The sequence below is a fragment of the Monomorium pharaonis genome, chromosome 8, assembly GCF_013373865.1.
Source record: "Monomorium pharaonis isolate MP-MQ-018 chromosome 8, ASM1337386v2, whole genome shotgun sequence".
In the NCBI taxonomy this organism is placed as follows: Eukaryota; Metazoa; Arthropoda; class Insecta; order Hymenoptera; family Formicidae; genus Monomorium; species Monomorium pharaonis.
In genome coordinates this window covers 635,115-662,502 of record NC_050474.1, presented here as the reverse complement: position 1 = coordinate 662,502, position 27,388 = coordinate 635,115, and the positions used below count along the sequence as shown (strand labels likewise).

General features: G+C 37.1%; 1 protein-coding gene and 1 long non-coding RNA gene across 11 annotated transcripts; one reads left to right on the top strand and one right to left on the bottom strand.

Moving 5' to 3' along the window:
- The first annotated feature begins 661 nt into the window (after window positions 1-661).
- On the top strand, window positions 662-26,842 carry LOC105834658. Of its 10 annotated transcripts, none has more exons than XM_036290488.1 (16): window positions 675-1,544; window positions 8,138-8,184; window positions 15,274-15,453; window positions 15,546-15,693; window positions 15,775-16,069; window positions 16,216-16,554; window positions 16,629-16,801; window positions 17,178-17,320; window positions 18,009-18,095; window positions 18,700-18,933; window positions 19,388-22,933; window positions 23,465-23,572; window positions 23,729-23,839; window positions 24,757-24,861; window positions 25,387-25,593; window positions 26,321-26,500. In XM_036290488.1, exons 3-16 carry the CDS (start codon window positions 15,295-15,297, stop codon window positions 26,498-26,500), a joined length of 5,835 nt encoding a protein of 1,944 aa, XP_036146381.1. In that variant the 5' UTR covers window positions 675-1,544; window positions 8,138-8,184; window positions 15,274-15,294. The 10 variants fall into 10 exon arrangements, with proteins under 10 accessions (XP_012532765.1, XP_036146381.1, XP_012532764.1 ...); XM_028190165.2 differs by having other exon boundaries at window positions 676-807; XM_036290489.1 differs by lacking the exon at window positions 675-1,544 and adding an exon at window positions 5,399-8,062.
- On the bottom strand, window positions 9,241-15,267 carry LOC114254276. The gene is made up of 2 exons (XR_003625648.2): window positions 12,999-15,267; window positions 9,241-12,140 (listed from the first exon to the last, which is right to left on the bottom strand). It is a non-coding gene; the product is annotated as an uncharacterized LOC114254276 (long non-coding RNA).
- Window positions 26,843-27,388: the final 546 nt, after the last annotated feature.

The window sequence follows — 27,388 nt, the reverse complement described above, 5'->3', positions numbered from 1 at the left end:
ATGTTCATTTTGAAGGAAGACATTTTTCACAATTAATATAATGCGCGTTACAGCGATAACACAATTCCTTCGCTTGTTTGTAAACGCGATATCATCAGGCACGAATGTATACAGATTATTTTAATTTCCTTGTCCATTTTTTGTAAATTATTATTTATAGGTAAAAAAAGTGCTTTTAGTTAACAAATAATGTAATTTTTAATTAAACTAATTAAAAAATTATAGGCTGTGGGAAGCGTAAGATATAAATAATCTAGATTTTACATACGTGTACATATTTTTTATTTTCTCGATAATAATATTTATTGAAGTCAGACATTAATAATTTGATGTATTATACATATACATATACATATGTATAATATGTTATCCAATTTCTAACAATTTACACTGCTTGTATTATCTATATGAAAAATAAAATTCATGTAAATACAACATAATAAATAATACGTAAAGAATCCACGTAATATATACATGAATAATAAATGTATATATTTAGGAGTAGAATATCCTCTGGTATGTACAAATTCTCATTTACCGATCTTCGATAGAATCGTTTTCGCCATGCACACGCGTGCATAAACCTAATATATCTGGCGGCGCCGCCTGACGGAGAAAACGGACGGGCGAAACGGGGCGTGCGCTGCAACGGCGGCGGCGTGCGTGCCTGTCCGATTGCGTCACGAGAGAAACTCCGCGCTTTTCCTAGTCGCGGTTGGTCGCGGTCGGCCATGACGGCGGCGGGCACGTAGCATCGTAGTAGTAGGAACACACATCGAGGGCAGTGCCGCGGTGGTATTCGGTGTGGTAAGTGGTAACGTTGTTGCCTGGGTGTGATCCGACTTTCTCGTTTCTCGTCTCGCGATCGCATATTCGCGCGGTGAGATCTGATAAATAATAGCAGGAGAAGTAGATGGTAGAGGAAGGCGGGAAGCGCGGGAGACGAGGTGGAATCTGTCGTGCGGCGCGCGTCCGGGGCGGCGTCCGCCGACCGTCGACCGCCGGTGATCGCGTCACTCGCGATACGCAATTTCTCCATATCGCTGTCGCCGCTCTAACGAGGGACTGTTTGAAAATGGCGCGGGTAACAAGGGCCGTGGCCCCCGTCCCGTACGGCGTCGTTTCGTGATTTCGGCGGACCACCTGCCGAACTGACCTATCGGTGTCGATTTCGGGACCACGAGAGAAAGAGACGAGGGAGAAAGAGAGAAAGAGTTGTTTATACGTGCTACGCTACGTTACGGCACAGCGCAGCTGGTGTCGCCCTGTCGCTCCTTGACTTCGGCTCGGCTTCTGGGAAGGAAAGAGAGCATCGAAGCATCGAAGCATCGGAGCATCGGAGCATCGGAGCATCGGAGCATCGGAGAGAGCCGCGGAGAACCAAGCCCTGTTCCTACTTGCCTCCTCTCACCGCTGATCGTCCGTGTCATTGTTCGCCTTGCGCGCGCGCTACGCTACGCCGCGCTGCGCTTCCTCGCGCCGCTTGTGCGTCGTACGCACGCACACACGCACGACGGAGGCTGCTCTTTCTCTCTCTCTCGCAGGTAAGTGTGTCACTACGTGCCGATATCCCGCCGGTGATTCTGCGGGATCGGCAGTGCGTCCACGAGATTGCGCGGCGAGATTCGAAAGCGACCGGTGAGCTTCGAAAGCGGCTGCTTTTCATCACGCGAAATTACGACATATACTGTACCGAGATTTACCGAAGGATCTAAAATCATTCGCGATAATACGTCAAGTGCGTGTTATCGGTAATAACGTTCCGCGTTATCGTTATCCCCCTTTGAAATCGAGAGCCGCCAAGGAAAGGAAGGAAGGCCGCCAATCGCGTCTCGTGTTTACTCGTAAAATTGAACGATCGTCCTGTCGCGTATTAAACGATCAAACATTCCATCTTGGACGCCCAATCATTCTCTCTCTCTTTCTCTCTTTTTCGCTTGCCTGCTCTCGCTCTGTTTTCGTATCAACGACATTCGTTTCGACCCTCGCTGCGAAATCCTCACCTCTGAATCGGGATTGCGATTCCGGACGACCGCGTTTATCGCGCGAGGGGGAAACGTCGAAACGTGGGGTGCGAAAAACTGTTTGCGAGCGGACAAGCCGGCGCGCGATGCATACGTTGCAGGATGCATCGATCTGTCTGGAGAGCAAGCTTCGAAATTTCGTCGCGTGCACCGTCTCCAACATCTTTTCCCGTCTGTGACACGGTCTGTGATTCGTTAATAACAAAAAATAATTTTGTACTGCAGTCTAAATATCGAAAATTTACAAGACTAATGGTTTTTTGGTCATTTTAACTTTAATTGACATCGTTTTCGAACATTCCCCGCCTATTTACGTTGCGATAATACCGATATTCGCGTGGTTGAAACAACTGCAAATATACGGCAACCCCATTCTTTTCTCTGCCAGCGATTACTAAACTTTTTTTCTTCAGTGCACGCCACACCATACGCGTGTGGTGTAACAGTCACGCGGTACGTAACAAAAGGAAGCACGGATTACGTGAGAGGTGGCGTCGTACAGTCGGGACGAGTGTATCGAGCGTCGATGGTACGGATCGGTTACGGGGATATCGCGCGTACATACCGGGTGTCCCGACAGGAAGGAAGGAAGGAAGGAAGGAAGGACGGTGTGCGTGTGAGCGGCAGCGGCGTGGCAACGAAGGCCGAGTGCTCGCTGCTCCGGAGCTCACGAGTCTCTCTCTCTCTCTCTCTCTCTCTCTCTCTCTCTCATCATGGGTAGCCTCGCGCGTGTAATAAAGTTGAGAGAAAAACCGCCAAAATTCTTCCAAAATTCTACTTCAATTTTCGCACGAACAGTCGGCAGCTAGAAGTTACAAGATCTCTCCAGTCAGCTTCCTCCGGGGCGTCGTCGCCTCGCTCGGAAACAATCTCGTGGCTCTCGTTTAAACGGCGCTTAATCGCCGTGAGAGAGCCGATGCTTTCGCCGCGAAATTACCGTGTTCGATCGTTACGTTCAATTGCGCTTGAAACGTCAATGAACGGGCAAGAGTGTCGCCAGCAACGAGACGCTTCTCTGAGAGATATATACGCCTCTTTTGTCGCAATTCGCAACGTAGTCGCAAAAGCGGAAAAAGGCGCGTTTTTTTTTTACCTAGCGAGATTTCATCGTGACACGAATCTCCCCGGCCGATCAGGGGGGGAAAAAAAGTATCGCACACTTTATTTTAAACTCGCCGCGGCTATAAATAATCGTTACCGATACATTCCCCGCGATACATACATCGCTGGAAATACCACGGGTGTTTTAATCTTAACTTGATCTTAGGGGGGATAGAGAGTTGGCTCTCTTTCGTTCTCGTAATTTTTAGCGATCGTTTCTAGATTTACCCTCGAGAGAGACGTGTGCAACTCCATCGATTCGTCTCGCACTTTGATTTCCCCGCACGAGGAAAACGTCAATGCTAACGCGATTTCAGACCTTTAACGAAGTAGCCACGACGAAGCTGCCTCCAGTTTCCGGCTGTTTCACCGCCACCACCGCCGCGCGCCGTTCCGGTTTCAGTGATCGACCCTCCCGAGGGCAAAAATGCTTCCTTGATAGCGTACCACGCGTATTCGATACTTTTTACATGGCCGCTGTATCAAACACGCCGCTCTTTATTATTAGATGCCCGATGCATCCTAGGATACATCTCTCTGATTTGATAACGCCGACTCCATGTATTTTTCTCTCTTTCTCTCTCTGTCTGTTTTATTGTAACCTTTGCTTTTAATGAAATGCGGACATGCATCACCGGTTAACCGTGAAGACTTCTTTCTATTATTAAAAACTGAAAATTGCTTAATGAAAAATGTATCATGTGATTTCTGAGTGTGTCTCGTTATCGCGATATCGAATTTATATTCAACAAGACGCGCGCGCGTGCGTGCGTGTGCGTGTGATTAATGAAAAAAGTAACAAAATAAAAAAGCTATAAAATGATAAATGTTATACGCGCAATTTTCATGTAATTTTTAATTTAAATAAAGTATGAACATTAACGCATTTGTAAAAAAAGAAGTTAATGCACGCTGCATTCGAGATATTTCAGAGTTACTTTTCTTCATTCGTAAATCCAATCATTCGTTGATCCAAACAAGTGGAACGACGAGATGCCATATTAGTTGTGCGCATGATTCCAAGTCTCCGCGGAATGCAGGAATTAGTGATTAACCTTGGCGAAGAGCCGGTATCTGGTCGTCTCTTTCTCTCCGTAAACACCTACCGGTTTAATTGGGTCACTTGTGCGTTTTGCTGCAGAGCATTATTTTCAAAAGACGCGTCATTCCGGATGCACGGCTCTCTGGTAATCGATGAGAAATTCGCGACTTCAACTACGTCTTCCTTCCAACTCCAATTAGAAGATGTATGATCACGTGTGCACGTTGTAGAACGCTGATAAGGTTTATTGAATATTAAAATATTCATTATTCGAGATAAATCTCAAATTCCTCGAGAATGTTGTCAATGAGAATTGGAAAGATTGTTGTTGAAATCAGCTGTAGAAAGACCTTTGTTTTATTTTGAATGATTTTTATTTTAATTGTTATTTAATAAAACGAGAAAGAAAAACTGAGAAGATTAATTGATAGATTATTTTAATTGTTATTCAATAGAACGAAAAAGAAAAACTGAGAAGACTAATTGATAGATTTTTACTTTATTTTAATTTTAAATTTTTATGTAAAAACTTATTTCAATTTTGTCTGAAAATTTTCAGGGCATTCTCTCCTCTGAGTAGACATTGCTTATTCGTAAACACATTGGATTTTATTATAATTCCGTTTTATTATAATGCCATTCATCTTTTCTACACTAAAAAAATTTATTTTGCTATCAAGGGCCGGTTGTTTCAACTTCTTGATAAACTTTTTTATCGGGTAAATATATGTCTGTCTTGATTTATTTCAGAAAAAAGTAAAAATAGGCACATGCTTATCTGACAGGTAAGTTTAGCAAGAAGTAGGAACAATCGGCCTTAAATAAATATATTTTAGTATCAATTCCTATATTTAAATATAAGTATTAACAAGTATAAAATAATTTCTTTGAATTATATTTTTTCAAATCAAGGAAAAGATACTAAAATCAATGTGTATATTTACTTAGTAACAATACATTTTTTTCAGTGTGGCATCTGTAATTGTGAAGAAACGCCACAGTGGATTTCCATGTAGTTTCGTTTCTTTGGAGACATATCAAGTTGTAAATCTCGAGTTTTCACCGAGACAACGTCACGAGACAATATTGCCGTTATGTCGTCCGTTGCCGGCCTACCGGTACTCGTGTCACAAGTTCGTGAATGTACACGCGTGCGTACGCGAAGCATGCATTGATGCGTGCAGGTGTTCGCGCCGAGGGAGCAGCCCCCGGAAACGAACGGTAATGTCGAGTTTTCTCAACTTTTTTGCAGAGTTGGCAAAATTTCATATTTTTTAAACAATAAACATATTAACGATACATGCGTAAACTTTTATTTAAAAAAAATCAATGATAACACACTTTCTATATTGGCATTGTATGTCTAAACACAAATATTCGAATTCTGTTGTACTTTCGGTGAGCTGGATTGATGTATTGCGAAACAGATCGTTATATTTAGTTTGTTATTTATTTTTAGTACTTTCTCAAATTTAATATTTAAAATTTAAGTGGTTTTTCTTTGTGATCGTATGAACATTTAAGGAACATTTTTTTTTACAAGTCTCTTTGTCTATAAAACTTGAATAAATGTTCTATTTTTTAAATGCTGTTTTACACAATTCGGACACGAAAGCGTTCAATCGTTATCGTTATCACCGATGTCTCTTGGATTAGCATTTTGTTCTATAGATAAAAAACGCTTCGTGTTAGGTAGATCTCATAATAGTCACAGCCATGTGCGTTTTTATTACGACTCGAAAGATACTTTAATTGTAAACGAGAAAACTTTCTAATCCCCAAGAAATCACACTTTCACTGTCGCGAATCGTCGACGCGTCTCGGCATTCTTACGCATTCTTAGAATTTAAACTGAATTCGTTGAAATCGGGTTAATCATTGACTTGATTAACGTCTCTCATTACGCTGGAAAAGTAAGACTTCGTTTAATAAAGATGTTCGTGTCACGTATTGAAAATTATTAAAAATCTCAGGATGCATTTACGACTAAATTTTTTTGATGTTGTTCGTTAGGGGAAAAAAAGAATAAATCTAAGTAGTCTGCAGTTTTTTAATTTTGATAACTTTTTACCGGTATTTAGCCAAAACATCCATAAAAAGATTAAAATTATCAATGAGTTGTCTCACGAGTCATTCTCGGCGTACTCGCTCAATCGATCGCGACACGATAAGAGCGCAGAATTCATTTGCGACGCTTTTCGGTCGCTTATCGGTGCATCTCGCGTAGGCAGTTCATATGCTTGTTATCCTTAGCGATCAAGATGAATGCTTGCGTCACGAACACGAGTATCGTAGCGAATAGGTCTTCCTGCACCGATTTGCTGCATCGTTGTCGTCGTCGCCGCGTCGGCGGCGACTCCAGATGCGAACGGTGCGAACACGGTGACGTCATTTGAATTGAAAGGAATCTGATATCACAGCTGAGAGGGAGACGTGGAATCAGACGTACCACTATTCGCTCGGTATATTATACCATACGTACGGGACGGCATTGAATACAATTGTCACACGCGAACGTTCCAGTAAACTCGTTTACGCTACACCGTGATCCGCACAACGGATAAAGAATGAATATTTTTGTTTCGAGAATATCTTTATCTTTGAACTGTTAAAACATCGAAATGAAATTATGTAGCATCAAATAGACATGATTTACTTGCACACAAAGATTTCGTATAGTTTTAAGAAAAAAAAAAACATTCTTATTGTATAAATTATATCCAAGCAAGATTATTATTGTTTCACATATAAGCAACAAATTTCTTATATATGAAACAGTGATTATTAAAAAGGGAATATATTAGTTTCAATTCGATACTGCTTTTTTTTCTGTGTGTGCAACAATTCTCCGAATGAGCGTGGGTGCTTGGCAATACGTAACGAGGATACTGTAATTATTCGATTGCAATGGAATATGGTAATAGACGCTGATAAGACATCTGTGCAACTAGCACCCTGTTTTTAAAGTTTTGAAATAATAACTAATCACCAATAGTTTCGCGATGCGTCGTGGGTGGGCTCGCTGCTTCGGCAATTACGTTACCGCATCGTGGTAGACACACTTAATGCAATAACTGCCATCGCCATCGGTGGATATTATCGAATTACCGATCTTTACCAACTGCATTTTGTGCCAAATTGCTGTGGCATGCTTTATTGTCGTGCAGTCGTACACTGCAACGGTATTTCTTCCCAATGATGACAGACTGACCAAATTATAACAAAAAAAACATCAAATAAACTAATTTGACTTTTCCAGATTTATTTCGTCTTTAGATCGCTTTCATTCGAGAGATTGTATACTAATGTCTTAAGTGTCTTTCAAAATATAGTTATTTGGAAATCATCAGGTAAACGTTTCACATCGCGCAAATTGCAATTACCATGATTAGCATAGCATACAGTTCGGTGAACTCTCGCATTATTTTGATGAGAGATCTGGGTCTGTTAGAACGGGAACTTGACATGGTTCGCTACAGTTTGCTAATTAAATGTAGTTATTTTTCTTTCTTTTTTTTCAATTAAATGGGAAACTATTTTTTTTTATTGTACTCGGTAATTTTAATTGCGAAAATTTTTCGCATGCGCGTACTATGTTGAAATCAAATTTCAATGCGTTAATAAACCGTTAGACTGCTTCACGTTGGACAGAGATCTTACGTCTCCTGATTATGACGTTACTCTCGATTATGACGAGTCTTTCAAAGCGACAGATTTATAATCCATTAAGTACTTCACTCGTTAAATATGCCATTCAAGTTTGATTAATCATATAACCGTCTGACAAGCACCTCCGGCAGAAATGGTGACGATGAGACGTCCGAGCAGACTCGGATACTCCGAAAGGTGAATGCCGATAAGGCGTGGTCATGTTCACGTGGCACTACCTCTAACAGTGACTATCGACTTACCTAATAAACTTGCGCTGATACATCTTATATTTTTTAATCCATTATGTCTCTTTTTTCAGTCTCGCTGTGAAAAACTGTGATCTAGAAGAAATGCAGTACGAAAATAGTAAATTTATATTTTAATAATATTGCAAATTTTCTAATAATTATTGATAATTTTTTATGTTAAACAGCTATTTGTATATGTATTTATCTATTTCTGACTTGCTCCTCTATCATGGATTCGTGGGCACGTTAAATCTGTATCTTATCGGCTGCGAAACCCCGACGTGATCTCGGAGAACCGCATCGCGGTTGTTCCGGTGTTCGGCGGCTCTTTTCTCTCTCTCTCTCTCTCTCTCTCTCTCTCTCTCTCTTTCTCTCTCTCTCTCTCTCTCTTGTCTTCTCTTGTCTTGCCATTGACTCTTGACTCGTGATTCGCGTTTTCACAGTGCGTGGCGATCTCGCACTTTCGTTTCCATTGAAAGAACGTAAAATCAGGGACGCGAAACGATTCTTTTACTGCCGCTTGGTGGTTTCCATAGATTTTCACAATGGGACGAATCAGATAAAATGGATTCTCAAACAAAGCAGGTCGGACATGACATAGAAAAAAAAACGCGATAATTATTTCTAGTTCTGAGATGCGTGCCTTAATTTTTTTCTAGTGGAGGATTTTAGGTGCGGACTATAAGATAACAGATAAAGAGAATATCTTATCTTTTCTTCAATGCATGACATTCGCGGAAGGCGGTAGTAAAGCAAATATGTGGCAATGAATAAATCGTAGATACAGAAAGCAAGGTTGTCATTCGTGTTCTATATAGATAGAAATCAACGTATAATGCCGAAAGATATAGACTGTTTCGTATCCTGACAAACTGTTTTACCTGTAGATTCTTTGAAGAATTTAAAGTCGAATTTTGCTTATTATGATAATTATGGGAATTATAAAAATATATGAGAAATAATTCTGCTGTATTGTATTATGAAACTATGTAGTGATCCATTACGTTGCAGGATGAAGCACATTCTTTGTGATAATTCTCTCGTCGAACGCCGATACAATATGGGAACGCCCTCGTAATCATTATAAATTACGTGTCATATGCACGCACGTACGTGTCTCTTCGATGTGAGTCATGCGTACTTGCATGTGACGCAAAGTGTACTGTATCGTACGTTTTTTTTCTCGTTGATCTCTTCGTTTTTTAATCCGCGCGTCCATTTTTACGCACGGAAACTCGAACAAAAATACACACACGGTAAGGTTTCGCCGCGGCGCCTAAGAAAAACATGAGCTTGATTTATCAGCAGCGGTATCCAAGGCTAAAACGCGAGGCCATGTGTTAACCGTCTTCAACGTTGTCAGCTATATCAGCTAACACTTAAAAGTATTAGAAAACTTTAGATTGTTTTTTTCTTCCGCGTATGTATATATCTCATCCAATGAATACATTTATATACTTTATAGATGAAAATATATATGAGAGTATCCTCGATTTTTTCGTATAAATTTTATAATAATAGAGAATATGTTTTATGAGCAGAAATAAGAAAAAAAAGTTATATAAACAGTTCAGTTTCTATGAACATGAAATGTGTAAGAAACAATTTCAACTAAGTTTGCATTTCAAAATTTTATCCACCTATGTCACGACGAGGTTGACATCGATATATTTTTTCGGATCTTTTCTAATTTCGGCGTACGCTTCGATTAAAATAGTCGAGCTTATCGATCAAATATATTCTGCGCATGCAGACGACGATGTGCACGCGAATTCCTAAAAAGGAAGGTCTTCTGTTCAATACGGAGGTACACACGATGCGAGATATCATTAAACACGAATACTTTTCTCTACGTTGTACTTGAGAAAAAAAACTGGGTTAATGTCGCAAGAGTTATAGCCATTACATTTTGCGAATAATTCGGTATCGCTGTTTTATCGAGATATATTTGTGGCACGCAAACGTTACTGGATTACGTTCATCGATAACATGATAAGACGATCACATTTTAAAATTGTGTCAGCTTACTTTTTCATCTTCTAATGAAAAAGATACATTTATAATTTTCTCCTTTCCACAAAAGGTACATTATATAATCGAGGAATATCATGAATAAAAGCATTTTGAGAATTCAAATCTGTGGTTTAAAAATACAATTGTTTAGCAGAATTATTTAATCCGGCTAAATACACTGAAAAGCTGCGCAAATAACTAAGAGGAAAATTGAAATCTTATGCTTTAGAGGAGTATTTATATGTTTTCACCATCCTCGCCACCATTTTTTCCCTCGCAAAATACGCCGTGGACTTGAAAATTGTATCGCAGGGAGACAAGTTTGTTTCGTGCGTAGGGAAAGGGTTGGGTCGGTTGGAGAGGTGAAAGAGCCTGGAATTTTGTCCGCGAGCCGGGGGCGCGATAAGGGGTTGCTTTTTTAAATCCATGACTGAAAAGGGGAGAAGGCACAATCTTTTTTTACTCTTGCGTGAAAACGCGCGGCAGCATTGTGATCTTTTGATCGTTTGACGTTATTTTTACGTCGTTTCTTTTTTTTTCCGCTACTTTTGCGATCGATCAGCAGGTCTGTTACTCTCTCTCTCTCTCTCTCTTTCTCTCTCTTATCTTTCTCGACCTTTTTTCCCTCAAATCTGCCATCTATCTCTGTCCGACAATATTGATCGAGTTGAGCTCATATATCTCTCTCTTCGTCTCTTTGATGAAAAAAAAGGAAACGTGCTCCGAAAGCGCGTTCCGCTCTTATGCGGCTGTTTATGATCATCCTTATCTTTCCATTGTTATCAGTCGGCAGGGCCGCGTAGTTGATTGTAAGGCACGTTTCGCAGAAGTCGTTACTGTTGGCCACCCTCCCCCGGTAATTACACCCTCCCGTCGAACCCTTCCGCGTCGCCCTTGCGTCGGGACGGCGATCATTTCCTGTTTGCTTCCTCTGTCGCGGAAATATAATTGCGTTTATATCTAGCGCTAGAATGCCAATTGATCGAAAGAAATAATTGTGGAAGGATTGGAGCGATTGAGAGGTTCACAATATCAGTTTATTGATTGAGGGAAAGGCAATCCGGAGGTTGCCAGATTGTGATTAAAAAAAAGTGTATATATTAGAGAGAACTGGTAGCTAGGGCAAACTTGAATCAGTCACTTCCGAAATAGCAGGGAGTCGGTCGGGCTCTTATTTCGCCCTTTAAACTTTAAAAGGGTCTTATGAAAGGCACCGATCCGCTTCCGTTGTCACCATGAGATCGGCCACTTTCGAGGTAACGGTCGGGCTCTCATTTCGCCCTTTAAACTTTAAAGGGCCTTATGAAAGGCACCGGTTTTTTTCCACTGTCGCCACAAGGTCGGTCTTTAAATCTTCTTTTCGTCTCCAGACTTTTTTTTGTAAGCCGTCGCACAGCGGCATAAAATTCAAAAAAGCTTGTCGAAAAGGTAGTCTTTTGAATCTTGCTTCTCAGACTCGCATAGATAATTACATATCATCATTTTTACTGTTACTTTTATGCAGAATATAAATTTATTTGACATTATTTTCGTACATATTCGTATATGACATATATAAACTGCTGTACTTTTACGTTGACTCCAAGTTATCAATTCACGAAGAAAAAGTATTTAACTTTAGAATATTAAAATGTATTACTTCTGTCTACTTTTTTTCAATACTTGAAAATGTTTTAGATTAAACAAAGTTTAAATTAAACAATTTAACACTGAAATTTAATAAGGTATTTATTTTTGATATATAATAAGTAAAAATATGCAATGTACGAAAAAAAAAAACAAAAATAGAGTTTTGCAAAATTGAATCTGACTGAGTTTCAGTCAGATTTTTTTTGGCTCCTGCTCCACTGTGTATCGCGTGGGCTTCAGGTTCAGACGTGTGTGTCAAAGGGCTGATTGTGAACAAGAGGGGTCGGTTGCGTGATCCCTGGCACACGCCTACGCGCACACGCACAATGCGTTCCTCTCGGTCCGCTCCTCGTCAGCTTCCGTGCGTGTCTCTCGACGAAATCGTCTTAATGAAAGAATTTATGCCTCGTCAGACACGAGCAGTGAAATCCCCTAATTGACGGTATAAAACAAAACTTTATATTTTTATATCCTTTCATTTGCATAAAATTAAACTGTGCCACGAGATAAATTTGTTGATAGATTGTTAGTTAAATGAGAACTCGAAATAAATTCGTGTGTCCGCAAAATACCGGTTTTTATCGAGCGAAGTAATGTACGTGAGATCGTCGTCGTCGTCGTCGTCGTCGCGGTCACCGCCGCGTCATCATCGTGACAAAAGTAATCGCGAGCATTACCTCATCAATCCACCAAAGAGCATGTGTAAAGGCCGCCTGCTTTCAGCGATGATGGCATTTCTTTTTTTCTTTCTTTTTTTTTTTTTGTCGAATTCGCACGACTGGTTGTCCGGCCGAAAAAGCCTCAGCCGGATTCGGAAAAATTAAAATTATTTCTCAATGGGGAAGCGGTACATAATTCCCGTGTTTAATTGTCTTTTCACTTGCGTATAACGTACAAAATTGAAATTATGACTTTTTTCCTCGATTACGCAAACGCTCCAGTAAAAATCGCATACAGCACGAGCTCTTCGTTAACTTTGTCGACGGGAACTAATGTGCAACGCGAGAATCGAATGCTAAATCGCGATAAACCTCGCGCGCCGAATTAATTATGGTTCTTAGACCACTATAAAAACGGTGCACACGCGGCCGCAGATTTATCAGCGCGTACATTCACCAGAGCGAGTCATAAACCTGCTTAAAATTGCTAATGAATGACATTACTTTTCTTCTCTTTCATTTCATCGTGCTATTTTTATTCGAATATTTTTTATCGTTGATTCGCGAACGCTTATTCCGTGTTTACTCAATCATTGAATTACTATAGTAAAAATAGTGTGGAACTACTCACGTTATCTAATCAGCGACAGGATTTTCACGATTGCCGACAATTTTGATCTTTTTTCTTAAATCTTGACCTCGAGCGCTTAGATTGTCTTTTCAAGAGAAGAATGTTTTTATTTTTTGTATAGTAAAAACACAGAGACTCTTTTATTTGAAAAGCCGTAGGGATTTTTTAAATTCAAGTTTTAGTAGTTCCAACGCGTTTTACTTGTTGTGCAGAGAGGAATGAGAAGGCTTAATCAGAAATCGTCGCTCCATTGGTCTAACTCTAACTCTTCTTCGCCTTACTTCACGACACTCTTAAAGATGCTCGCCCTCTGAGAGCTCCGGAATGTTAACGACGATCGTTTTGTGCGGCACTGATTCCGCGCAATTGTGTCTGAATTACTGTTTGTCTAGTACTGTCGAACGAGGCCGCGATTAAGCTCGACTCGAGTTTTGCAGGCGGCTCGATGCAAATTCTGTACTCTACGAAGCGTGTCGGTCAGGGTCGCTGCTCTCAGCGCTGTTTTAGAGTTCTTTTTTCCATAGAATATTTAGGATTTTCTTGCATTTGGGTTTTAAACAGTCGATTATTATTTTTTTGTATTTTTCAAATTCCAAAATTTTTCAAATTTTAAAATTATAATAAATCAAGATACAAAAATGATACCGAAAACGAGAATATTCCCTTAAAACTTCCTACGATTGTTCTTTTATGTAATATTTTATACATTTTTTATGTACATAAAATATAACGAAACGTCCCTTCTCTTTTTTCCCCCTTGTTTTTCTCAAAGAATGATTCGATAGATTGCGAATATGTTCGTATTTTTCACCCGATTGAGAAACCAGCTGTGTCATTTTTCAAAAAACGGAAAGTTTTGTTAATTCGACGCATATTTGTGTATGATCTATAATTTTGAAAAGGGGTGAATGGACCCGCAGTAAAAACACACCTGTACACGATGTGCGTTAATTTATTTGCAAAATCTCCAACGGTATCACACCTTTATATGCACAGTAAAAAAGTTTTGTATTCTTAACACAATTTCACGTGTCCCAAATGTTTCATTCGAATTTTTGTGTTAATTTAACGAAATACGGTGAATACCTCAGAAAGTAACATAATTATTATATAAAAGATTAACATAATAGATGTGACACTTTACAATGTGTAAATTATGGAAACATACAATATTTTAAAAGTTAATAATTATAATATATCTGACATGCATATTTATTTTATTTATCTTAAAATTTATATTTCTTAAAATCTATTATAATTTTTTTATATTATTTATTTTTAAATTGTATTATTTAACACTAACACTATTTAATAATTCCTTTATACATATTAATTTATCAGAGGAATGAGACAAATGTTCACAGTACAAAAAAGTTGTTTACGATAATGTTACAACCGTGAATTCTTTCGTTAAAGAGTCTCTCTCTTATCATTATTCTTTTTTTATCTTTTATATAATATTTAAGATAAGTGAGTTATATATAGAGTTACTTTTATCTGCAGAAAAGTGACGCCTATGCGCAATCGATATGTACATACCCTTGTCATTCTATTCGTCGCTCTTACGAAGTTCAAGGATGCCCACCCTACACTCGAGGTTCGACGAACCCTCGAGCAACGATGTGTGTGTGTGTGTGTACCTTCGTTCTTCGATTAATAACGAAATCGCGACTGGTGCGTGCACCGCGAGACACTTGGAGTTGCAAGCCCTCGGGAACTATTGATTATTTTACCGCGTGACACCCTCAGCCGTCGTCTAGACGGGATCTATAACGAGATATATCACATCGTGAGAGAGAGAGAGAGAGAGAGAGAGAGAGAGAGAGAGAGAGAGAGAGAGAGACGCGACTTTCTCCACTCTCTGTCGTCAACATCGAGATAAGGCATATCATAGATGCATTCTCTTTTCGATAATTTTACAACCGGATCATGAAAAACTGAGAAAATCTAAAATTTTGGGGAATTTATTTTTTATTCTTAAACTTTATGGATTTTCGTGGAATGTTATTTAATTTCAAGAAAATTTTACTTTTAATTTTAAATTTAAATTCTCTTTTTTTTAACAAAATTGTTTCTTTGTGATTATTTTTTTGATATTTTGGGATAACAACTGTCCAAGATAATGATTGTCCTTTCTCAATGTGAGAACGGGGAACTCCGTCGGTTGCAGATTTGATTCATAGTTCCCTTATCGATAAATCTAAATCACGAGATATACGCAAAAATTCTTTAGTTCTCATTTCAACACTAGTCTGATTGTTGCGTTTGATTTTAGGTATACAAATAGAACGAAAACATGCCGGAAGAACAAAAGCCTGCTGGTGCTCCAGCGGAAGTAACGGCAGAAAATGGGACTGGAACGAACTCGCCTACAAAGAGTCCGGTTAGCAGAGGAAAGCTGGCTCTTGCCAAAGTGACTCTCCTTGATGGCACTGTACAGGATTTCTATATCGATGTAAGTCAAAGAATTTAATCTATACGTACACATACAAATTAAATTGTGTTTTATTTATTTGACGCTAAGAAATTTTAAATATCGAATTGCAGAGAAAGGCAATAGGCCAAGACCTTCTCGATATGATTTGTCAAAGCATGAATCTGCTAGAGAAAGATTATTTTGGCCTTATCTACGAGGACAAACATGATCCTCGCAATTGGTTGGATCTTCACAAGAGGATCACGAAATTCGTAAAAAGTATGGAAATTGCCATTATAGAGCGAGAAATATAATAGTACATGCTGAGAAGACTTTTCTAAAATTAACGAATGCTTTTAGCTGAGCCATGGAAGTTTAATTTTGAAGTGAAATTCTACCCACCGGATCCAGCTCAATTACACGAGGATATTACGCGTTATCAGTTATGCCTGCAGATCAGAAATGATATTATTACAGGGCGTTTACTTTGTTCCTTCGTGACACACGCTCTGTTAGGCTCTTATCTGGTTCAATCGGAAGTTGGAGATTACGATCCCGAGCAACATGGAAAGACATATTTGAAAGATTTTAAATTTGCCCCTAACCAAACGCCCGAATTAATCGAAAAAGTGATGGATCTCCATAAAACGCATAAGTTAGTTTTATCTTTACACAAACGATTTTATTCTTTCGATATATTTGATGAAGGAAAGAAAAATGTATATTGATTGTTTATTAAAGTAACAAATCGATTTTTACGCCATTGCTTTAATCGGTTTAATTTCGTTTTTTATCTTTCAGAGGTCAAACACCTGCTGAGGCAGAATTACATTATCTCGAAAATGCAAAAAAATTAGCTATGTACGGTGTGGACCTTCATCCCGCGAAAGACTCGGAAGGTGTTGATATAATGTTGGGTGTATGCGCTTCGGGCCTTCTTGTTTATAGGGATCGTTTAAGGATTAACAGATTTGCCTGGCCGAAGATATTGAAAATATCTTACAAGAGGCACAATTTCTACATTAAAATTAGACCAGGTGATTTTGAACAATTTGAATCTACAATCGGATTCAAATTGGCGAATCACAGAGCAGCGAAAAAGTTATGGAAAGTATGCGTGGAGCATCACACTTTCTTCAGGTAAATAATAATTATAATTAGCATTTTTTTTAATTTATGACATATCTTAATTGAATAAAAAATTTTTTTAACAGACTTATGAGTCCGGAGCCTGTGAAGAAAGTGGGATTAATTCCACATTTAGGGTCTCGTTTTCGATATTCTGGAAGAACTCACTATGAAACGAAAAAGACTCCTATCGATAGGCAACCTCCGCAATTTGAAAGATCTTTGAGCGGTCGACGACTTACGTCTAGAAGCATGGATGGTAAATAAGATTTTTATCTATGAGATTTGTGTCTACTTGCAAATAAAATTTTAAATATAAATGTATGGTATAATAATGATTGTTTAATGAAGATTTAAGTGATTACAATTATAACTTTATACAATAGTCATGAGTATATTTTATTAAAACATTTTTTATTAAGAAACACAAATTTATAGAAGAATTTACATGTGTTTTTATTATTAGAATAGTTTTTCTCTTAATTAATATGTCGATTTATTATTCACTATAACACTATTTTATTCTCTCAAAAATGTTAAGAATATTCATTGTAAACCATAAGTGCCTTTTTATGATTATATTTTTAAATCTATGTTATACTAAGATGTTGAAGTAGGATGACTTTCTTGTACAGCATTAGGTGGGCCTAAACCAGTTGAAACGTATGGTTCCGAACCAAGCAAACGACATACTATGAGCTACGAACCTGAAATGCTTCCCGATGATATAGAACATATAGACAGACGGCCTAGTCCAATCAAGAAACAAAAAGAGAAGGTAATACATTTATGCGTTATCTGTTAGAGAACATTTCTTTTGTATTAAAAATAACCTGCTATAGAATATAGAGTATGCATGAGTTCTCGTCATGCAAAATTGATTTTTGACTGACAGCAAAATTCATGAACGATGTGTGTCATAATTTTTAACTCCCGTCTGCGGTCTACGCTTTCAAACTGATCTTTTAATCACAAAAAATAAAATTTAATGAAGATTTATTAAAAATGCGATAACGCATACGCATATAATATTCTTGCAAAAATTTCTATTAGAGAAGTCGCGGAACACCAATTGGCTCACGTTCTCCACCGATGCGTGGGTGAGTCAGTAGAGTAAATTTATATTTTTCACATGTTTATGTACTAATTTCGTATTGATACATTTGTATCGTTTTATGAGCAGTATATTTATTGACTTGCCTGCGCATATTGCAATAAATTTGCAATAAATTTTACCGCACACTGTACACTGTTCCAATGTATAATGTTGCAACGAAAGCATGGCAATTTATATAATGCAACACATATCATAGATCATTGTACATCACATTTTTGGCGTATAAAGATAAAACCAAACTCAAACATAATTAAAATTATATAAAGACATACCGGAAAGTTAAAAAAAATATTTTTTTCTTCGGAGCATTGATGTTCCTGTTATTAACTGACACAACTAACACCGATAGCTCACACGAAAAACAAGTGCCGGAACAACATCAGCTAGCAGTACCAGTAGCCTGGAAGGAGAATACGATGCAGATCGTGGGAGAAAGGTATACAATTTTTCCTGAAACACTGATTTAATTAATTTTACATTGTATTTATATCAACGTTTTTTTATATGTGACCATTTGGTGTTTTGTTTCTTCCAATGCATGTTGCTGCGTTTTTTTTCATATTTTTCGCAAAACTTATACGGCCATCGCCTCAATGTGGGATGTTAGTTAATTATTTAAGCATTTAGCAATATTAGCAATTTATAAGCATGTAGATAATGATATCCTTATCTAGGATTACTTGCTGTTTATTGTAAGTCGAGATTTTCAATAAGACTTAGGCATAAACTTAGGGATAAATGTAAAACTAGTTTATGGCGACTGTTATTTAATAAGAATACTAATATTATTTAATAATACTATTTAAATGTGTAGCATTATGAATTGTTAGATTAAACGAAAGTGTTATATTAGTGTTATATTATGAAACAGATTTAACACGATAAATAAAAATAAACTATAACATACATATTTTGAGAGCGCAGACCGTAATCCATAAAGCATGTAGTATTGTGTAGTTTTTAGAATTATTTAGCAATGTACGTAGCGGCTTTATGCTTGTTGCATGAAGCGACGTGTGATCGGGTAAATTTACTTGTAGAAACCGGTCGGAGGAATCGCTGTCCTACCGCCCGGTAGTCTATCAAAGAAGAAGAAGGATAAACAGAATGAAAACGAAAAGGAAAATCACAATGATCTGAATAATACTGATCTGATTAATGACAATGCTCATCTTGACAGTATTGATGATAAATCATTATCTAAAAAAGAATTTAAAAAGAAGGATAAAGAGACCCCCGAAAAAATGGATAAAGAAAAGAAGGAAAAAATTAAGGTAAGCTTTTTATATCGTGTCGTATGTACGCGCGCGCGTTGCTGCTTCTTATGATATCAAATTTATGTATGGCTTAGAAAAAAAATTTTAATATTTTTTATGAGTACAATTAGAGAGTTTAGCATCATCATTATTTTTGTATATTATAACTCAGTAAGTATTCTGTCGGATTTTAACAGTGATGTTTAAAGAATGTTCTATTAAATGTGTAGTTATTTTTTAATTGAATCCATACGTCTACGCAATTCAAGTTTGCACGAACATTAGTTTGTATAGAATAATAAAGTTGCATTAATATGTAGATGTTATTAGCTTTACTTAAATGTGATAAAAGTACATTACACACACACACACACACACACACACAAAGTATTTTTATATACATATATACATATATTACACATTGCATATATGGCATGTATTTTGTATATGCATGTATCTTGTATTATCCAAGAGTCCTGTCGGCGGTTTCCTGTTTACGAAGAAGGACAAGGATAAGAAACAGAAAAAAAATAAAGAACTTGAAGAATCCACGGACAAAAGTGATGTCGAATCGAATCTTTCTACATCGGAAAAACCAGGAAAAGAAGTTGATAAGAAAGTAGATAAAATTAAAGAACCCACAAAATCTCCTCAGCTTCCCGGTTACACAAAACCTTACGATTACGAAGAAACGGAAGCTTTACCTGCAAAAAAGCCGTTCACTCCACATGGCTTTACGTACGAAGATCGACCTGCATCGCCAGGTATACAAGACCAACCATCGCCTACGTCAGCTAGTCGGAAAGCTACGGGATTGGCATTTAATTATGCTCCAGGCGAAGAGAAGAAGGTAGCAGAATCTGTGGAAAAAAGGAAAACGAAGGAAGCAGACAAACAACCAATAGGATTAAAAACACCAGGACTCAATTATGTTGAGTCTGCGGGTCTTAAAGAGCAACACAAGAATACTGCAAAAGCAGGTATCGAAAAGGACCAAACAACGGCTTTCATCGACAGTGAACGCCAACATGGAGATATTGTTGGTCAACCTGTAACAATCCCACCATCAGCACCAGTGGAATCCAAACCAGATTATCACATTCTACCTCTTCCTGATGGCTCAAGAATCATTGGAGGTGTGATTTATACCAAAGAGGGTAAACCGTTAGATCAAAGTCACCTTGGACCAGACGGTAGCAAAGTAATAGATGGCAAAGTTTTTGGAAAAGATGGTAAACCGCTGAAGAAGGCAGATTTTGGACCGCATGGGATTCATGTTAGCAATGGTACAATTACCGGAAAGGATAATAAACCTTTCCATCAGGAAGTATTAGGTACAGATAGAAATTTAATAAAGAATGGAATTATTTATTCTTCTAATGGTGAAGTTGTGAAAGAATCTTTTCTTGGACCAGATCATGCAGTCGTCAAAGACGGAAAGGTAGTATTAAAGAACGGTAAACCGATTCAGCATTGTCAATTAGGTGCAGATGGGACGTATGTGAAAGATGGTCTTATATTTACGTCTGGATCTAAACCTATGACCCAAGGATCGTACGATGTGAACGAAAAGTATATAGTTGCTGGTGTAGTATGTAACGAAGAAGGCAAGCCCTTGAATCAGATCGCGATTGTACCCGACGATACATTTATTTGTGATGGCTTAATATACGGACGGGACGGAAAATCACTTAACACAGGCAAATTAGGTCCTGAAGGTCATTATATCGCGGAGGGGAAGATTCATTCAAAAGACGGTAAATTGATTAAACACGAGTCCTTCAGTTCCGACGGGTCCGTTGTGAAAGACGGTATAATTTACTCGAAAGATGGAAAATTTCTGACTCAAGGCTCCTTGTTACCGACCGGTGCTTATTTAAAGGATGGAAAAATAGTCAGCAAGGATGGCAAACCCATCAAGTACGCGTTTTATAAATCCGATGGTAGTTTCGTAAAAGACGGTGTGATACACGGAAAAGACGCCAGACTCTTGAGTCAAATTCCATTGATAGCCGATGGTCACTTTATAAAAGATGGTTTAGTGCACAACAGAAACAATAAGCCCTTGTCTCAAGGTCTCTTTAAGCCTGACGATCTTATAATTAGAGAAGGTACATTACGCAATGCAGATGGTACAGTATTATCAAACGCCATGATCGGTCCTGATGGATTTGTAGTGAAGGATGGCACGATTTTAGGGAAAGATGGCAAACCGGTAAAACATGAGTTATTCGGTTCGAATGGAAGCTATATAAAGAAAGGTATCGTTTACGCGAAAAACGGAAAGCCGCTTAATCAAGATTCGCTGGTGCCCGAAGGTGCGGCTATTAAAGACGGCAAAATATATAACAGAGAAGGGAAATTACTAAAGTTCTCATTCTTTAAACCGGACGGTAGTTTCATCAAGGACGGTCTCATATACGGTAGCGATAATAAACCGTTGAGCTTGAACGCGCGTTTACCGGAAGATAGTTTTATCGTCAATGGCGTGATATTCGATCACTCAGGAAAACCCTTGAGCAGGGATTCACTTGGATCTGACGGTTCATATGTCGCGGGTGGTTTAGTCTATGATAAAGATACCAAAATCATATTGCAAGGTGTATTTGGTCCCGACGGCAACACGATTCGAAATGGCATTATAGTAGGAAGAGACAGCAAGCCCTTGACTCAAGACGATAAAGGTCCAGACAATATAGCGGTCAACAACGGAAAGATCGTGGATAATCAGGGGAATCTAAAAAATCTATCCTCATTGGTACCTGATGGATGTTACATACAAGACGGAGTAGTCTACGATAAGAATGGACAAATGTTAAAACAAGGTGCGTTTAAGCCAGATGGATGTTACATCCGGGACGGTCTTATATACGGCTGGGGAGGCCAATTATTGAACGCGGGATCTGAATTACCTGGTGGCAGTTATATCGAAGAAGGTAGGCTATACGGAAAGGACGGTAAACCTTTAAATCATGAAGCGTTCGGTATCGATGGTAATTTCATCGAAAACGGTATTATTTATGGAAAAGATAGAAGACCACTCGCTCACGGTGCGTTCGGCAATGACGGCAGTTACATACAAAATGGTTTACTGTACGGACCAAATGGTAAGCCACTGAACAAAAGACAGACCATAATCACTGTTACATACGTCCGCTACGGCTTGGTTTACGGTGATGATGGGAAACCATTGAGATACGGTAATTTTGATAATGAAGGCAGTGTAGTAAAAAATGGTAGGATTTATGATGACGCGGGAAGATACCTCAATCAAAGCATTTACGGCCCGGATGGTAACTTCATTAAAGATGGTCTGATTTATGGACATAACGGAAAACCTCTTTCTCATGATAACTTACAGCCGGAAAGCAGTTACATAAAAAATGGCAAGGTTTACGACGCGAATGGTCAGCCATTGACTCAGGAGGCATTTGGACCGGAAGGTCTGAAAGTTATACAGGGTGTTGTTGTAGACAAAACTGGGAAACCGGTAAAGCACACAAATTTTGATGTTGAGGGGAATGTTGTTAAGGACGGAATAATTTGCGCGCCTACTGGAAAACCACTCAATAAACATTTTACGACCATCACGATCACGATGGTACGTAAAGGACTGATATGTGACAAGGATGGAAAGCCAGTTGCACAAGCGCCGTTTGGAACTGATGGTGGTTTTGTCAAAGACGGCAAGATATATGACAAATTCGGAAAACCGTATAATCAGGAACTCTTCGGCGAGGATGGATCGTACGTGAAGGACGGTGTGATATATGGAAACAACGGCCAACCGGTGGACAGCACGACAATACTGAAGGATTTGCAGGAGCTGTCAAAATCCAGTCCTACGAAATTAAAGAGACCTGCAGTTCCAGCTGTAATACCAACAATCGTGAAAACAACGACCAAGCAATCGGTGGTCAAGGATCAGGAAGGTGTGACGCAAAATATTCAAGAAAAGATCGAGGATCTTACACCCGGTGGTACAGGTCAAGTCATGGTCTCCACTCACGTCAACAAGGTGATACGCTTGGAACAAAATTAAAAGATACTAACTTAGACACACTTAAGATTCATCTTTTCACAAATCGAAAATTTCACCTAACATCAGTTATCGTGAGCTCAATGAACATAAGACTCTGCATGTTTAAAAATTACATACGATAGTTTTTCGTTATTATTTAATATTAAATATTTCCTTTCATATATTCAAATATATTGCATGACATTGAGTGATATATTTGTTTAGGATGAGTATGTATAGCTGGAATTTTTCAAATTTTGCGAGAAATGTTTTATTAAAAAACTATATATATATATATATAAAGAATGTGGGTCATTGAATCACAATTATATTTATCACTTTTACATACTTTTATGTAAATTGCAAATCCTCTCTCGCTCGACAATTGATTCTTTCTGTGCAATAAAATACAATATGCATATGGGGATTTTTCTCATTCATTAATTCACACTTCTGTTACATTTTTTAATTATTTACATTAGTGATGTATGTATTTTGAGATCTTAGTTACATAGTAGTTGTATTTAGGCAGAGGCACCAGATGATGGTAGAACTCCATACATGACAGCGACAGCTGTTACTACACGTACTGCGACTATGCATGAGGATCTTGAGAAGAATCAGAAGACAAGTCAGGTTTGTAACAAGCATTATTAGTATTATTTTATAAATTGTTGATTCGAATTTATTTGAAGCTTGTGCTGCATACGATAAAATAGTTTTAATGAATTTATATTTTAATAAACTTATGTTGCCTATTTATTATTTGCTTCAATTAATTTTTTATATCAGGTAGAGGAAAAAACTGTAGCGCATACAACCGCGACCAGTGCGACGAGACAGGAGCAACGTGTAGTAACACAAGAGGTTCGAACCACGAGTCATGTGCTTTCAGGTGAACAGGTAATACCAATCATTTCCTTTTTTTTTTCGACAAAATACGCTTGAAATTAATAGTTAAAGCATGTAAGCGTTTTTGCAAATTCCTACACGGATATTACTTGAATTTAAATCTAACTATCATTACACATTTAAATAAATCATTTCCAGGGTTGGGTAGTAAAAATTAAATAACAGCTTTTAATTTGTTAATTTTAAACTTCAACTAGGCATTTTTTAATACAAAAACTTTGAATTATTAACTTTTTTCTTAAGTTAAAAATTTATATTTGTATATAAGAAAAAAATTGTAAAACAAAAATATATATTTTTGTAATTTTTAATCTAATTTGCAAAAAACATTGATTTACTTGATGATCTCTATTATAATTATTTTGTTTAGAGAAAGCTAATTTTAAAAAAATTACGACATTATAATTTAATACAATAATGCTTTTCAAAATTAACTTTTAATTCAATTTAAATTAATTTAATTTTAATTGAGTTTTTAACTAAAATTTTAAACAAATTGATTCGATAAGCCGTTAAATTTAAATTAATTTAGTTAAAAAATATATTAACTCCACCCAATCTTAGACATTTCATGTCATTGTGCTGTATATATATGATCATTTCACATATGATCATAGCACATATAAAAGATCACTTCATTCATATTAATATATTGTGTATGTAAAGATTTTTTTCACTTGTGAAAGTCTTATTATCTTAACACTTCATTATATATGCATAAATATATGCTTACATTAAAATATTGTTTATTTGTTATTAAATAGATTAAATATAATTGTAATACTATTCATTTAACAGTAATTTAATTAGCATCATTTATTCATTTATTCATATGAAATTGTTTATTTTTTTATTTTTATTTCTTGTAAATAATTTTGCCGGCTTGCTTAACACATTGCATGGCGTAGCTGTTCTCACGAAGGCTAAGTACATCGAGCTCGAGCAGCGGAGATTCGGGTACCCCGATTGATCTTGACGATGACCAACAAGCTTTCTACAATCAATATTATCAGGTAATTTATTGAGGAATGGTGGAAAATTTTCTTCTACTAATACGGAAGTGGAAGATAGTGCATATTTAGAACAACTGGTAACAGGTATTCATATGCATAAAAAATTTCAGCATTTTGCCTTGTCAGCTAACCTAATGCGATGCATTTACATTAAGACATTTTTGCTCATATTGCATAATAAAAAATATATATTTTGTTTTATGTAATGTGCAGAGATGCACATGGAAAACTGTTTTACAATTTAGCTCATTTTATTGGAGACGTGTATAGAGATTAAAGCTGCAGTTGTTAGTATCATAAATGCGGACATATCTTCAGTATATAAATTTTTTAAATTAATTTATCTCTTTTAAATCTTAATAAACTTATCTCTTTTATGGTTTTTTTATCGTTCTTCTAAATGGTAAATTTTTTATTTTTCTTATTAATTTCAATTTGTTAATTTTCATATTGTTATTTTTATCTTTCATCAATGTGTTAAAAAGAGTCTTCAAGTAAAAGAATATCGAATAAATTTTGATCCAGGGAGATCCAGCTGTGATCGCAACGGAGAAGCACGTTTACACGGGAGAACCTGATAGTAACGTAACAACGACAACTACAGTACCTGTTGTGGCAACTGAAACAAGAAAAGTAGCTCTCGAAAGTGAAGATGGTAATTATAGTGCTACAGGAGAGATAGTTAGTTCGCAAACTATATCCAGTAAAACCCGTACTGTTGAAACTATCACGGTTAGTATGTTATAAATTAACATGAAATCAATATTAGGATGTTTACTGACGAAAAAATCTGGGATTTTTAAAACCTTTCTTTTTTATTGTTATTAAAAAAATTTTTACTTCCAAATTTAAGCTCTCTCTCTCTCTCTCTCTCTCTCTCTCTCTCTCCTCTCTCTCTCTCTCTCTCTCTCGAAGAGAGAGAGCTCTCTCTCTCTCGAAGAGAGAGAGAGAGAGAGAGAAAGCTCTCGAGAAAGAGAAAGAGAAAGAGAGAGAGAAGAGAGAGAGAGAGAGAGAGAGGAGAGAGAAGAGAGAGAGAGAGTCTCTAGATCTCTCTCTCTCTCGAGAAAGAGAGAAAGAGAATCTCTCTCTCTCTCCCTCCTCCCCCTCTCTCTCTCTCTCTCCCTCTCCCTCTCCCTCTCTCTCTCTCTCTCTCTCTCTCTCTCTCTCTCTCTCTCTCTCTCTCTCTCTCTCTCTCTCTCTCTCTCTCTCTCTCTCGCACTAAACATGGCATCTATGTGCATTTACGTATATGCTTATGTGACTTGTTAGTTTTTACAAAAAACAGGTTGACAAATAGCTTTTTGTGATTGTATATTAAACTGCATTTAAACACTTTTTTAATCTTATCTGAAATTTTGAATAAAATTTTTTGTTTTGGAATTTTTTTCAAAATTTAAGTAAACATTCTGATATTGTCTATTATTGTATAATTTTTTCATTAAATATTGTTGTTTTATAGTATAAAACAGAAAAAGATGGCGTAGTTGAGACTCGAGTGGAGCAAAAAATAACAATACAGTCGGATGGTGATCCGATTGATCATGATCGGGCTTTAGCAGAAGCGATACAAGAGGCCACTGCTATGAATCCGGATATGACAGTGGAAAAGATAGAAATACAGCAGCAAACAACGCAGTAATTAGAAAGGATTGTCCGTCGTACATACATAAAAGGGCACTCTTGGTCTATAAATAACAGAACCGATTCGTAATTTTACTGGGAAAACTGGGAAAACAAATTGGTATTTACACTACATGCTATATATTAGATGCATTATTTAATGTGTCATAAAAAGAACCAGACTGAAATGCTATAAAAATGTCGATAAGTTTTTAAATGTTTTATCAAGTTAATATAAAGCAAGGAACAATATTAAGCTTTATACTTTTTCTCTTAAGAATGTCGAAGAAAATTTTTGTTTACGGCTTGCCCGACAATTCGAGCTTAAACTCGATTAAAAATCGAAGTTTGATAGTTGAAAGGAATGAAATATTGATGAAATCTTTTTAATGAAGAGAAGATGGTACCTCGTACTATAAACTACAGTGTTCATATTAAAATAACTAAGAAAGTGTATTTATACACGAGGACATAAATATTATATAATGTATACATAGCTATGTACGTATGTAAACAAATGGATAAACTATTTATACATAGTTATGGCGATAATGATATATATATATATAAAAAGACGGGGTGCCCTGCAACTTAAAATTTTGATAATAAACATTTCATAATAATAAAAAGCGAACTGATTGTAATCACAAAAAATAACTAATACAATGTGACCACTATTGAAAATTTTGCAGTAAAATAATATTCCGAAATATTGCAAATATTGAAATAATAATATCGAAATATTGATAGCCAGCCAAGTCTGTTGAAATATATATTCCCTTCAATTTGTCAGAATTCTTTGTTCTTGAAAATGAAAACTCAAGTTACTTTCTTTCTTTCATCTTTGAGTGTAACATATTACAAGTTGTTAATAATGACTAAAATATGCTCATTCATAATATTCGTA